Source organism: Eumetopias jubatus, unplaced genomic scaffold (assembly GCF_037043125.1).
Source record: "Eumetopias jubatus isolate StellerSeaLion01/CBP00866 unplaced genomic scaffold, mEumJub1_p1.0 scaffold_12, whole genome shotgun sequence".
NCBI lineage: Eukaryota > Metazoa > Chordata > Mammalia > Carnivora > Otariidae > Eumetopias > Eumetopias jubatus.
Window position 1 is genome coordinate 58,646,532 of NW_028274818.1, and position 13,168 is coordinate 58,659,699.

Genomic DNA, 13,168 nt, shown 5'->3' on the forward strand with positions numbered 1-13,168 from the left:
AATTTTCATTTCACGTACTTTTCACATATATCTCTCTTTCACTTAAGATTTGTTTTTATTTCTTCTTTTGGCAGTCTCTGAGCCTAGTGACTATCCCTAGAGTTAGGGTAAAAACAAGTGGTAGAATTCTTTTTTTAAGGACTAAGTTTTGTTTTTTTTTTTTTAGATTTTATTTATTTATTTATTAGAGAGAGAGAGAGAGAGAGAGAGAGAGAGAGAGAGAGAACGGGTGGGGAGAGGGACAGCCGGAGAGGGAGAAGCGGGCTCCCCTGGGATCATGACCTGAGCTGAAGGCAGATGCTAACAACTGAGCCACCCAGGCTTCCGCGGACTAAGTTTTGTTTTATTATCCTAACTAGTAAATAAGTAAAAGGCTGAGGGAATAGTAGTGAAATTTGTGGCCTTTTGACTGAAGAGGTAGTATCTCAAGTTTGAATTTTGTCAACAAGCATCAAATGAAAGTCCTACTGATAAAACACTTAAGGGCTACAACAAACATGATAAAATAATTTAAATATATAATAACCAGAAATTCCAAAACTACAGTGTTTATAGTAGTGGAAGAATGTGAATTCATTGCATACATTTCTAAAGAAATATGAAATGGCACTTAAAGAGTGAAAATAACCAGATAATACATAAAATCACACTTGGAAAAAATATTCCTGTTTTCAAGGAACATGTATTGGGTACCCACCATATACCAGGCTAAATCCTGTTTATTACAAACTACTAACTGTTCTCGAGACATACCTATGCCTCATTGCCCTTAAACAAACATTAGTGTCTATCATATCCACTGTGCTAAGCACTAGGAATATTTCTTTAATAAGTTTTTTTTTTTTAAGATTTTATCTATTTATTTGTCAGAGAGAGAGCGCACAAGCCAGGGGAGTGGCAGGCAGAGGGAGAAGCAGGCTCCCCGCTGAGCAGGGAGCCCGATGCCCAGCTCGATCCAAGACCCTGGGATCGTGACCTGAGCTGAAGGCAGAAGCTTAACCTGAGCCACGCAGGCGCCCCAGTGCTAGGAATATTTCTATAAACAAGACAAACACTATCTCTGTCCTGGATTCTCAGAGAGGAACAAAGAAAAACCAAGTAGTTAGAAATTACAACAAAGAAATAAACAAAGGACCAGGAAATGATAACGGGGAACTCCTCTGGATAGGGTGGTTGGAAAAAGGCCTCTGAAAAAGTGACATCTCTGCCCTCAATGATGAAAAGGAGACAACTATGGGCAGACCTGGGGAAAGAGCAGGAAGAGGCAGCAGGAATAGCAAGTGCAAAGGACCTGAGGTGGGAATGAATGTCAAAGAGCAAAAGATGGCAGTGTGGCTTGAATATAGTGAGCAAGGGTGCGTTATGGCACAAGCTGAAGTCAGAGAGGCAGAAAACTAGATCACACAGAGCACTGCAGGCCATGGGAAGAAGTCGGTATGTCATTCAGAGCGTAAGCCATTAAGGCTTTTAAACAAGAAAGCAAGATGATCTGAACATATTTTTATAAAAATCATTCTTGCATTTGGGTGAAGAATGGATTAAAAAGAGGCAGGATGGAGGAACGGGGAGACCAGTTGAGTGATTTTGACTAAAATGCTAAGAGTGGACTGCTGACAGAAACATGAATTCCAAACACACTCAGCAGATGGCAGATGAGGTTGGATGTGGGGCTTGATGAAGGACGTACTTTTCACATTTATCTTTCACTTAAGATTTGTTGTCCCTGAAGGACAGGGAGGAATCGAGGGTGGATCCTAGACCTGGGTTGAGCAATTATATGAATGGTGGTACCATTTACTGAAGTGGGTGGTGCAAATTATTGAGATTTATTCTTCACATACTGTGTGCTCATTCCTCCTGATGGGGGACCAAAGACATGACAATTGCCAGATCCGATGAATCTTCATCGGATTTAATCTCCTCTTCTGACATTGTTAACCACTCCCTCTTAAAACTTCATTCCCTCTTGGTTTCTAAGACACCTCATTCTTCCAGTTCTTCACTTACTCATCAGACGTCCTTCTCAGGTTCCATATACCCAAGGGCTCTGTCCCTGGCCCTCTGCTATTTCCTTCAATACACTCTCTGTTGGTGACCTCATCCAAGCAATCCATAACTTTAACTATCTACATGATGCCTTCCAAACCTGTATCTCCAACCAGAACTTTCTCATCTCCAGAACCATCCATCCAACTGTCTTCTGCCCACTTCTATTAGGATGTCTCAGCTGCATCTGAAACTCAACATACCCAAAAGTGACTTCATCATCACTGCTCCCTCAATCCCACATTCATCTGTGCAAAGCCCCACTTGCCAAAAATGGGCCCAGCTTCCCAAACCCCAGACCTTAGGATCATCTTTCACTCCTCTTTCAAGTCCACAGCAAATCAATTTGCAAGCCCTATCAAATTTACTTCCTAACTAGCTCACAAGTGTGTCCTCTCTTCATATCTCACTGCTTTAATTCAGCTCTTCATCTTCCTCTGGATTATTACAATAGCCCTCTGGTTTCTTCAATCTCACATCACTCCGACCCATTCTTCACGTCTCCAGAGAGAAAGAAATCCTTCACCAGCTTCCCACAGGATAAAAATCCAGTCTTACAAATGGCAAATGAGGTCCTTTGTGAGTTAATGCCTCTGGCTGGCTCTCCTGCCTCAAGTGCCCCCCATCTCTCTCCCACCATACACTCCTACCTCCCACACCAACCTACCAATGCATCTCTTCCTCCAGTGGCCTGGACTCCAGTCTAAGATAATGGCCCTCCTTAGGGCTCTCAGGGCACCCCACTGTCAAAGAGAACTTCTCATATTACTTATCTCACTGTGCTTCTCCCTGTAAATTATGGGAGGGCAGGGACTGTCCTTCCTTAGGGTATTTTTGGTGCTTAATTCTTACAAGGTGTTTAATAAATGTTTGCTGAATAACTGTATCTGGATCAAATTCAGGAAGGTTTTCTATAAAAGTGGACTCCTATCCATGGACACTATCCATGACCAGGAAAAGACGACTTGGCAAGGAGAAACATTCGATGGTTTTCCAAAATTAAGCAGGAACATTACTGGCTGATTTTCACATACTAACATTCATCTTTCCTTACTGAAGAGCTGGGCACACCCAAGGTGTATGCAGCTATTATTCTGATGATCTTTTCATATTAATATCCACTAATACTTAGTTTTTCATTTCAGCTTTTAGTACCTTGAGTCTAATTAAGATCGCCCTCACCGCTTTGTCCTCAGTGGCAATGTCTGACCTCTTCTGTGTAATTATTCTGTCTGAAGCACACAAGATTTCTGATCAACCTCATTTTTAGGCTATTTCCTACCTGTTTACTTAAAACACAAATCTTGTCACCATTGCCAACAAACCCCCCCCACACACACTTTTAACCTTTTTTTCCTCAAAGGAGACATTTACACAGCATCTGTCAACCTCCAGAGGATGAGGAGACTTTTACTTTTATACGTCACCACCCTTGGAATCATTGGTTAAATGACAACTTTCCTGGTTCCAAAGATTTCATGAAGGATTTTTCCATGAAAGAAATTACTGAATAAACTTGTATTCAGACACTGTGATGCAACTGACATTTTGTGAAACAAAAGAAACGAAAAAGTCGACGTGGTTTCTTAGGAGTTGGCCTTCTTTAGAACCATTACTTAACCACGTTCTGAGGCAGCAACAAGTCCTTTGCTTTGAACAACAACACAAAAAAGTCCTATGACCAACAACACTTCAGATGTCCATAAAACAACTCATCCAGTGCAATAAATCGAGCCTGAGGTTTACCTTAAGTTGACCCATGAAATTTGGCAAGAAAAAAGGTCATTAAAAAAAAAAAAGGGAAAATGAGCTTTTTAATGTCCTGTGTCTTGTCAAACCGTGGTGACTCTGCCTGGCGTTATTACGGATTTGACCAAATTCCTTTAAGCCAGGTCATTTCAGTGGTATTCCCAGTCTTTGCCTCCTAACCCAGAAGTAATGTAAATGTCCCCGCGGTGGGTGCTCGGCCGACTGGAGAAGAGACCCAGGAGACTCCAGGGCTCCTCTCTCACGCAGGGTTCAAAAACGGATTGGAGGGCATTCGAAATGGAACTTACAAGGTAAAACAAGACATTCGTCTAAAACAAGGAAATAAACCAACAAAGAAAAGCCTGCAACCTTCCGCCACCTCCCAAAGGTGGAGAACGCCAGAACCCGGGGTTCCCCGAACCGGAATCCCAGGCGGGAGGGCCGGGGCGACCCCGGGTCGCACGCGGGGAAGGCGGGCGACCCCGCGCCAGCTAGAAGCAGCCGCCCGCCGGCCCTCGGCCCCCGCGGTCCCCCAGGAGGGAGCAAGGTGGGGAGCTCGCCCCTCCTCCTGCACACGCAGGGACCGGGAAGAAGGAAGCCTCGGCGCTCCCCACCCCCGCGGCTCCCGCGGCCCCGGAGCGCGCAGGCCGCGCCCCCTCCCCACCTCGGCGCCCGCCGCCCCGGCCCCCGGCCCCCGCCGCCCCGGCCCCCGCCGCCCCGGCTCCGGCATCACTCACACAGCCCGAGCGCCGCCGCCAGCACCGACCACAGCCAGCGCCTGCGGGCTGGGGCTGCGGGCACTGTCGCGGCTCCCGCGGGCGCTGCCATCGTCCTCCCGCCGCCGCCGCGCCCCGGGCCCCAGTCCCCCACTGCGCTCCGCTCGGCTCGCCGCAGGACCTCCGGCCTCGTCGCCGCCCGCGCCCGCGCCCGCTGGCACCTCCACGCCACGCTCCCCGCTCCCGGCCCCAGCCGCAACCCCCGCCCGGCGCCGGCCCCCGTGGTCCGCTCATTGGCCTGCCCCGCGTCCTCGGGAGGATGCCATTGGAGGACACCGACCGTCCATCAGCCCCTCTCGTCCGCAGGGCCCGCCCCCCCCCCCCCCGGTCCCACCCAGGCTCCTGTTCCCGGCGCTGGAGGCCGGGGTCTCCGGAGGTGCTGGGCTCCCGCCGCCCGGCCCTCCGCCCGCCTGGGTGTCCGTGCGTGTCCCGCCCGCCGACCGCCTGCCGCCGTCTCCTCTGTCTCTCGGAGGTCCAGTCCCGCAGATCTCTTCACAGTCTCTCCTGGCCGCGGGTCTTTGCCGGGTCTGTGCTCGCCTCGGGGTCAGCCCTTCTAGGTTTCTCTGGGCCTCACCTACAGGAAAAAGCAGCACTCCATTTACAAAGGAAAAAAAAAAGGGGGGGGGGACGATGGGATGATTCAGTCGGCCGCTTGGAACACATCTCCCGCCTTGCCCTTTGCAAGGCCTGTCTTTCGCCTCGACTGGGTAATTTATGTGTTGCAATTTGAGAAATCAGCTAGCTTAAAAAAGAAGTCTCCATCTTGCCCGAATCTCCTCTTAGGAGGCCTTCTTTCGGCTTAAGAAAGGCTGGAAACCGGGAACTCTTTCCTGCTACTTGGAACACAAATGAATGTGCTTTTAGTTTGTTTTGGTTTTGCAGACAGAATGTTCCTTGATTTGTCAATAAAAATTGGAATGGGGAAGTTCCTGAGCCTCAAGTGCCTTGGTTGACTCTGCTCAACTTGGTTCCCTTGGCCCGGAACAGTGTCTGCTGCTCACCGGTTGCCCCATAAATGCTGGTGAAAAGTGTTTGGGAGGGTCCTTATGAGAATACCCTACAAAAGGCACACCAGAAGGAGGGACAGGAGCATAACAAGATGAGAGTGAATGAAGAAAAGGAAGAATCTAGGTGGGCGGCCAAGAGAGTGAAGGAGGGAACAAAATGTGGACATTTAGGGCAAGAGGAGGGGAAGAGTATGGTGAGAAAACACAAATATAACCTCTCATTTCAGGGTTTTTGTCTAAAGTCAATTTAGACAAACTGATATTTTTGCTGTTTTAGCCTACTAGCCTTGTAAGCAAACTCATAATCATTAGCAGCAGTGAGAGAAAACTAAAAAAGCATGACAACCATTTTGCCCTATTTTTCTCTGCAAGATCCTTATGAAGTGTGTCTGGAATGTCACAGGTTGGATTGAATACAAATGCGTTAAGTGAGTAACTACTATGTGCTGTAGATGTAGAACACCTAGACTTGACTCTCAAGAAGCACGTAGGCCTCCAGTGTAGACATTACAGGTACTAAATTTTTTTAAATGCTTGAAGAGAAGGAGAAACCCAAGGCCAACAGGGACATTGTTTCTCAAGGACACATGTCATGTTACAGGCATCTCTGACTGTGATATACCTCAACACACCTTCCTCTTCTGGGAACCAATGGTGCAAGAGGTGTGTGGGAAAGATGCAGAAAGGATGTAGCATGTGAGGTGGACTTTATTTTTTTTTAAGATTTTATTTATTTATTTGACAGAGAGAAAGACAGCGAGAGAGGGAACACAAGCAGGGGGAGTGGGAGAGGGAGAAACAGGCTTCCCGCGGAGCAGGAAGCTCAATGCGGGGGCTCGATCCCAGGACTCTGAGCCAAAAGCAGATGCTTGATGACTGAGCCACCCAGGCAGACTTTAGAGGATGAATAAAGGTTCACTGAGAAGGTGTAGGAGAGCAAACTCAGAAACGGGAAAGCAGTACCAGGTGCAAGAAATAGTGGGTAAATCTTCTGTGGTTTGGAACTTCAGAGGAGTTAGGGAAGGAGAATGCTGGTAGTCTTTTGAAGAGCCGTGGGTTGTCCATCCTGCGGCCACTAGGGAGAGGTAAAAGGGGAATGACAAATTCAGGTCTGTGTTTTAAAAGGTTGACCACAGCAGACAAGATGAGCGAGAAAAGAATCCAGGGTGCCTGGGTGGCTCAATTGGTTAAGTGTCTGCCTTGGGCTCAGGTCTTGATCCCAGGGTCCTGGGATGGAGCTCAGCAGGGAGTCTGCTTCCCCCTCTTCCCCCACGCCCCTACCCCCGGCTCATGCTCATGCGTGTGTGCGCTCTCTCTCTCTCTCAAATAAATAAATAAAATCTTAAAAAAAGAGAGAAAAAAGAATCCAGAAAGACAGATATGACCTCCAGTTTCTAGCCTGAGTGGAGAATAATGCTACCGGTCGACCAAAACGAAAAACCAAGGAAGAGAACCTGGTCTTCGAGGACGGCTAACAAGCTGGGCCTTGGACATAGCTTAAGATGCTGACGGATGTCAGGGAAACTGCAGAAGGGCTCCTTGGAATCTGAGGCTGCCGTGGCAGCAAGGTGTTCCACAAGAAACATCGGGCCATCAGTCTCAAGTCAATAGAACGTCCTTCCCTTCAAATATGTGATGTAAAGGAAAAATGACTTCCCTTGGAAGGGTCAGAGGGCTTGGTCTATCTGAGCACTAGCTGCTGTCAGGCCTCCCTAGGGACTCCTGGGTGACAGCAGATGTGGCCACTACCAGACTGAGTACACCAGCCCCCCTTTCTTCCCTAGCTTCAAATCCCGGCCAGCTTCTCTCCCTGCTTCGCTTGGGATCTTCTCCTGTCCCCCAAAGCCTGTGTGCACCCCCTCAGGGAGGAAGACCTGTCCAGAGAGAACAAACAAGAACACCTGGACTCTGAGGTGTTTTGCAGGGGGCTGGACTTTCCATGGATATTTCCACAACTTCCACAACCGCCAGAGAGTGGACAGAATGAATTTCCCATTTACTCTCTTTTCAGAGCCTTTCATTGGCTCCTTATTGCCCTTAGCATGACGTCCAAACCCTTTGACTGGCATGCACATCCCTGCAGACTGCTTTTGTGAGCGCCTGCCTGGGGCCTTTCACCCCACATTCCAGCCATGCAACCCAAACCTGCCTTCAGTTCCAACGCAGGCCCTCTCGAGCCTGCAGGGCTGTGTTCCCATGGCTTTCTCGGGCCTTAGGCCTCCCCCTCTGCCCCTTGACAGTCAAGAGTTTATCTTCCCATCTTTCAGAACATAACTTGAGGGTGAATTCCTCTAAAAAGGTTTCCTGTAGTCTCTAATATCTCCCTATACTGCCCTGTGTAGACTTGACCATTGTCACCTGGTACAGCTCTGTACTCATTCAGATATCTAACGATTTTAAAACCTAAAATGGGACTCATGTCTCAAGGTCTTTGCGAACACAGTTGAGAGTAGTGTATTAGGTGGTAAGTTCTCGATACAGGTTACTATTATCATATCAGCCCACTTGCTTGCTATTATCCACTTACTTGTCTGTCTCCCATATAAAATGGTCCCCTCAAGGGACACAAGGGACTTTTTTTCCTAGGGCCTAAGACAGAGCCTGGCGCAGAGTCATCCTGGTCTCCTGTTAACCTCACACTTAGCTGCACTGTCCTCATTGCTGTTTCTGGAACATTTCAGGTACACCCATGTCTCCCGGTGTTTGCACTGGCCGCCCCCTCCTACCCAGTTGGTTCTTCCAGATATGCGCATGACTCACACCTTGTTCCTCTTTCAGCTTTTGCTCGCATGTTATCTTCTCAAAGAGGCCCATCCTTACCACCCTGTTCAAATCACACACCCTCCCTATACAATTTCTTTCTTCATTATATTTATGGTCTGTCTCCTCTCACTAGAATGTCTGCTCCACCCGGGCAGGGGCTGTTTCTGTTTTGTTCACGAATATACTCAGCACCTCGCACACCGCAGATGCTCAATACATTTTTGCTGGGGGAAGAGATGAATGAATGTTTATTAAATTAATCTAGAGAAGTTACAAAAAAAAACCCAAAAAACATCATGCAAGGTTGTAGTTTCTAACCCTGCTGTGGAGAGTAAATGGGAAAACAAGCCAAAAACCCCCTTGGATTCCAGTCATTATTGTTAGTCCGAGGTCCTCACGCAGACCTCCTTCTCTTCACGTATCCCTTTCTTCCTCCTGGAAACTCCCCTTTTCCAGCGCATGCAGTTCAGACAATACAATCAGAATCAACTGAAGACTTCCAATCAGGTCAGAAGGGTCCTTTGAATGGACGGCTGCCTCTGAAAAGAAGGGGCTCCTTGGGGAGAATTTTCCCCACAGAATCAATAATAAGAAAAAAAATCACGTGCAGAGGCCTTCTGATAATAGTTACTGACACACAGGCCCATTGGCCTCACAGACTTCCTTTTTCACGCAGCGCACAATAAACGCAGTAGTGAGGAGGGGTTTGCCTGGGGAACGTCTCAGGGCTTTATGTCTTCACTTAATAGAGATAAGATAAGGAGCGCTCAGGAGCATCTACTGCTGGCAAATATATAAGGGCAGAATTTTCTAGAGCTGGAATTAACGGGACAAAGTAGGAAGAGGGTGAAATTTTCAAAATTTCAAGCAGATCTTTGTGATTGTGGTGGGATCCTGCCCCCCTCCTGTATTCTCACGGGCATTCCTTCCTTGCTTGTCTTTTTTAAGATCTGTTGCCACAGGAATTGGAACACTGATCTGTGGGTAGTGATTGCAAGAGGTTCCTGGAACACCGAGAATTTGACTATTAATGAATAAATATCAGACGGAGTAAAAAATGAATCCCAGGCCATCCTGAAAAAGATTTGCCTGAAGCGAAATCAATTTCATTAATATTTCTGTTGACAGCATGGCTTAATTCAGGAGAAGGGTTGCATTTTTTTGCTAGCAAATATTGAAAATTTGAAGATTAGAGTACTAGTGTCTCCGGTGTTTCTGGGCACCAAACTGGGGGAACAAGAATAATAGGGGTCCTTAGGTGTTGTCGGTAAAAGTAGATGTCACCAGGCTTTTTCATTCCCTGTGACTTGGAGAAAATGTTCCTCAAGATCCTCTGTCTCCTTGTACACTGTGACAATCTGTGTACTACAAGGGAAGGATGTGCCCTGGAGGGGGTCACAGGCATTCCTTTACCAGGATAGAGATGTTTCTCCCTGTGAGTTAGGCAACTGATATCCTGAGTTTTGTTACTGTCAGTTTTTCCGCACCTTTGTGAGAGGCAAATGAGATACTGTAATGGAGCCTGAAGAGTAATAGACAAACTATTTTCCAATCAGTAGAGAGAAGTAGGAGTAAGAAAAAAAAAAAACCCTGAAAATGATAATAACTATAGTAAATTCAAGTGGGAAAGGAGAGCATAGTAACTGTAGGAGCTCAGGTTTTCAGAAATCTGAAGTGGTTACAGTATTTTACCTTACAAGTTATATTTTTTAGTTTCCTCGTTCTCATGAGAAATATAAACTTCTTAAGTGTCTAGGGAACATTTTTTTCCAGTTAGGTTTTGATGAATGAAGCGAGCTGGCACCTAGAATTAATTAACATTTTAAAGGGTGTTCTTATTCTCCTTGCCTTGAGCCCTAAGAAGAACTCAAGACTCAGGTTAGGACAGTTTCAAATAAAACAAAGAAGGGTGGGGAATGTTAGAGACCCAGAACTATAATTTGCTAGTGTCAAACATTAGGAAGAAAGTTGGCAATTCAGTGTCTGGTACATAGTGCTTCTAATGTTTGTTGAATGAATGAGCAACCAGGCAAATGAATAAACTGATAAGAGACAAAATAAGTGAATAGGTTCTATTTCAGATAGCCACCCTTCTATTTGTTGTTGTTATTTGTTGACAGTTCACACTTACTAGCTGTTCAAGTACCAAGATTTGTTTTGTTGAGAAACTTGAAACTAATTGCAGTCATTTATTGAGCACCAGCTTTGTTAGCATAAGCTTAAATACTAAGTATTTAAGAATTTAAAATGTAGTGAACAAGCCATGCGGTAAAGGTATTGGGACAATTGGACACCAATCATAATGAATTATACATTTGGTTGCCAGTTACACAGATTTCAGTGCTGTCCTCCAGTAAATTATGATTAGAGGAGACAAGACTGCAAGCCAATTATATATCACATACAGTTGATTTTAATATGTTAAAGGATCTTTCTCTGGGAAAGTTAGAGTTTGGGATTTATCCAAGAGGAAAGAGATTTTCCAGCTGAAGAGAACACTTTGAGTAAAAACACAGAGATGGGACTTCACAAGGCTGGCTGGCGTCTTGGGCACTAGGATAAAAAGTGTAGACAAGAAACCGACAATTTTACTATTATTGGAAAGCGCAACGTCCAGAACTCAGTAAAGAAGAGAGTCTGGAGTCTTCCTGCCACAGGGACTTTGCCACAGATACCCCGCAATTTATTAGCCACGAATATAAACAGAATTATGTCTTTTGAAATGGGAGGTAAGTATATTACAATGGTAATGAGACCGCTGTTTTCTTCTGTATCAGATTCTTAAAGATAAAAAGTAAAAATGAAAGAAGATAGAAAACCTATATAAAACACAAAAACAAGTGAAGGATATAAACACAATATACAAATAACCGCTTGGGGGCGCCGGACTAAGTAGTTCACCTTCCTTTAGCATGGCAGGAAGACGAGAATTACACCGGCTCGTTGGTCTAGGGGTATGATTCTCGCTTAGGGTGCGAGAGGTCCCGGGTTCAAATCCCGGACGAGCCCTCGTTTTCTTACTAAAAATTCTGGTAATAAATACAGGTTGCTGCCAAACACAAAATTGAGACTTTTTGAACTTTTGCACACTGTACACCCAAATAGTATAAGAAGACAACGTAAAAACGTAGAAAGTTTGAAAATGTGATACTCTGAAAACGCTGTCCCCACCCCTGCTAGTTCCGGAGTCGCGCCGGTGTGCAAGTGACACAGAGTTCCGTTCGCGGTTGCCCGCAGGTGTGGTTTAAACGCTCCTCCCACCCACCCCCGGCCCGCGTCCGGCCGCAGGCCGGGTGTTGGGCGTCGCCAGGAGGACCGCGCGCGCCTCGTCCTGGACCGCTAGTCGCCGGCGCCCTGCCCACGTGCGGGGCTGTGATAGGGGGGTCAGGACTCCGCACGAGGCGCCCCTTGTTTCCCAGCGCGCGTGCTTTAAGGGTACAGCGGTTCTCACGCGCAGCTTTCCGACGCGCAGTGGCGGTATGGTACAAATTGATCCCATTCGATTTCTTGCTTCGCAAAACTGGGGGAATTAACAGTCAAGCTCAAGGGACCATAGTAGTTGGTTTCATATAAGCCTCTAAATGGGTTGTGTGAGAAAGAAGAAAAAAGGTTTTAAATTTAATAAAGTGTGGAGCGGAAGAAAAGCCTGGGCTCGTCCGGGATTTGAACCCGGGACCTCTCGCACCCGAAGCGAGAATCATACCCCTAGACCAACGAGCCACTCTCGGCAAAGCGGCTCCCGGTGCCTCCCTTCAGCCTCGCCCCGCCTCTCGCTGCGCTTCCCACCCAACCCGACCAGCGACTCTTCTTCCACTACCTGGACCGTGCACCCATCCAGGCATGGGCCTCGGAGGCCCTCTCGTCGCAGATTTTGCGGAGCCGGGCGGGTCGCACCACCCTGCGCCGGGGCCCATACTGCACCCAGCGGTGGCGGCCGGCTTGGGAGCGGGGCTGGGAGGGCGCCGCCGGGTGCCCGCCTCCGCCAGTGCTCGCTGGGCGCGAGGGGCCCCGTCGGGCTGGGCTGAGCGCACGAACGCGAGCCGCGGCTGAAGGCGGGCGGAGCGGGCGGGGAAGAAACCCCAGAGGAGGGTTAAAAGAGAACTTTCCCAACATTCATATGGGACCGTCCGCCCTTTTGAGGGCTTTGCAGGTACGGAGCTCATTGGGTATTCCTGACGTCCTGCTCCTAGGTGCTCCCCGCCTCCCTTTGCAGAGGGAACGCAGGCCCGGGACCTCAGGGAGCTCGCTTGGAGCCGTGGGCAGGGAAGGCCCCGGAAGGGGCGGCTAGTGGGCGGGGGCGACGGGGGTCCCGGCGGGGCGGGAGCGCGGAGGACCCCTGATGCGTGCGCCCCCTGCAGCCGACGGCAGGGGCCCCGCGCTGGTAGCGCGCCCCGCCTCCGCCCCGCCCCTTCCCCGCCCCTTCCCCGCCCCCTCCGCCTGCGGCCCCGCCCGCGCCCCGCCCCGCCCCCGCCCCCGCCCCCACCGAGGCCCGACTCCCCCAGGGCTGCGGGGGTCCTGGCTCCCGCATGGGGTTCCGGACCCCAAGCTTCCTTTTTCCGTGGAAGCTGTTCTCCGCAGCTGTCTGACAGTCCTCCGAGGGTCCAGTGGTGCTCTTGCCCCTCACCTTTGGGGAGCTCTCCGTTGCACCAGCTTCTCCGCTCTCCCCCGCCCCCTTCCTCCTGAGGCCCGCCGGCACCTGGGGTGTCTCTCAGTGACGGAAGGTCAGGACCGGAGCTCGCGCCCTGGGCGGGGGTGGAGGGTCTGGGGGCGGGGATACAAGTGAAAACACCTCAAATCAAAGAGCAAAAGCTGAAAAGCCAAATCTGG

The 13,168-nt window shown here is 48.7% G+C and overlaps 1 protein-coding gene and 2 non-coding genes across 3 annotated transcripts in view; 1 reads left to right on the forward strand and 2 right to left on the reverse strand.

Annotated features, from left to right (window-relative positions):
• MPZL1 (myelin protein zero like 1) overlaps positions 1–4,641 on the reverse strand; it is a 59,145-nt gene extending 54,504 nt beyond the window's left edge. The window contains exon 1 of the mRNA XM_028111923.2: positions 4,533–4,641. Coding sequence (XP_027967724.1) covers positions 4,533–4,623 — 91 coding nt within the window. The 5' untranslated portion in view covers positions 4,624–4,641. The remainder of the gene's footprint in view (positions 1–4,532) is intronic.
• A 6,637-nt stretch (positions 4,642–11,278) lies between these two features.
• TRNAP-AGG (transfer RNA proline (anticodon AGG)) lies at positions 11,279–11,350 on the forward strand. Its single transcript has one exon. It is a non-coding gene; the product is annotated as a tRNA-Pro (tRNA).
• A 639-nt stretch (positions 11,351–11,989) lies between these two features.
• On the reverse strand, positions 11,990–12,061 carry TRNAP-CGG (transfer RNA proline (anticodon CGG)). The gene has a single exon. It is a non-coding gene; the product is annotated as a tRNA-Pro (tRNA).
• Positions 12,062–13,168: the final 1,107 nt, after the last annotated feature.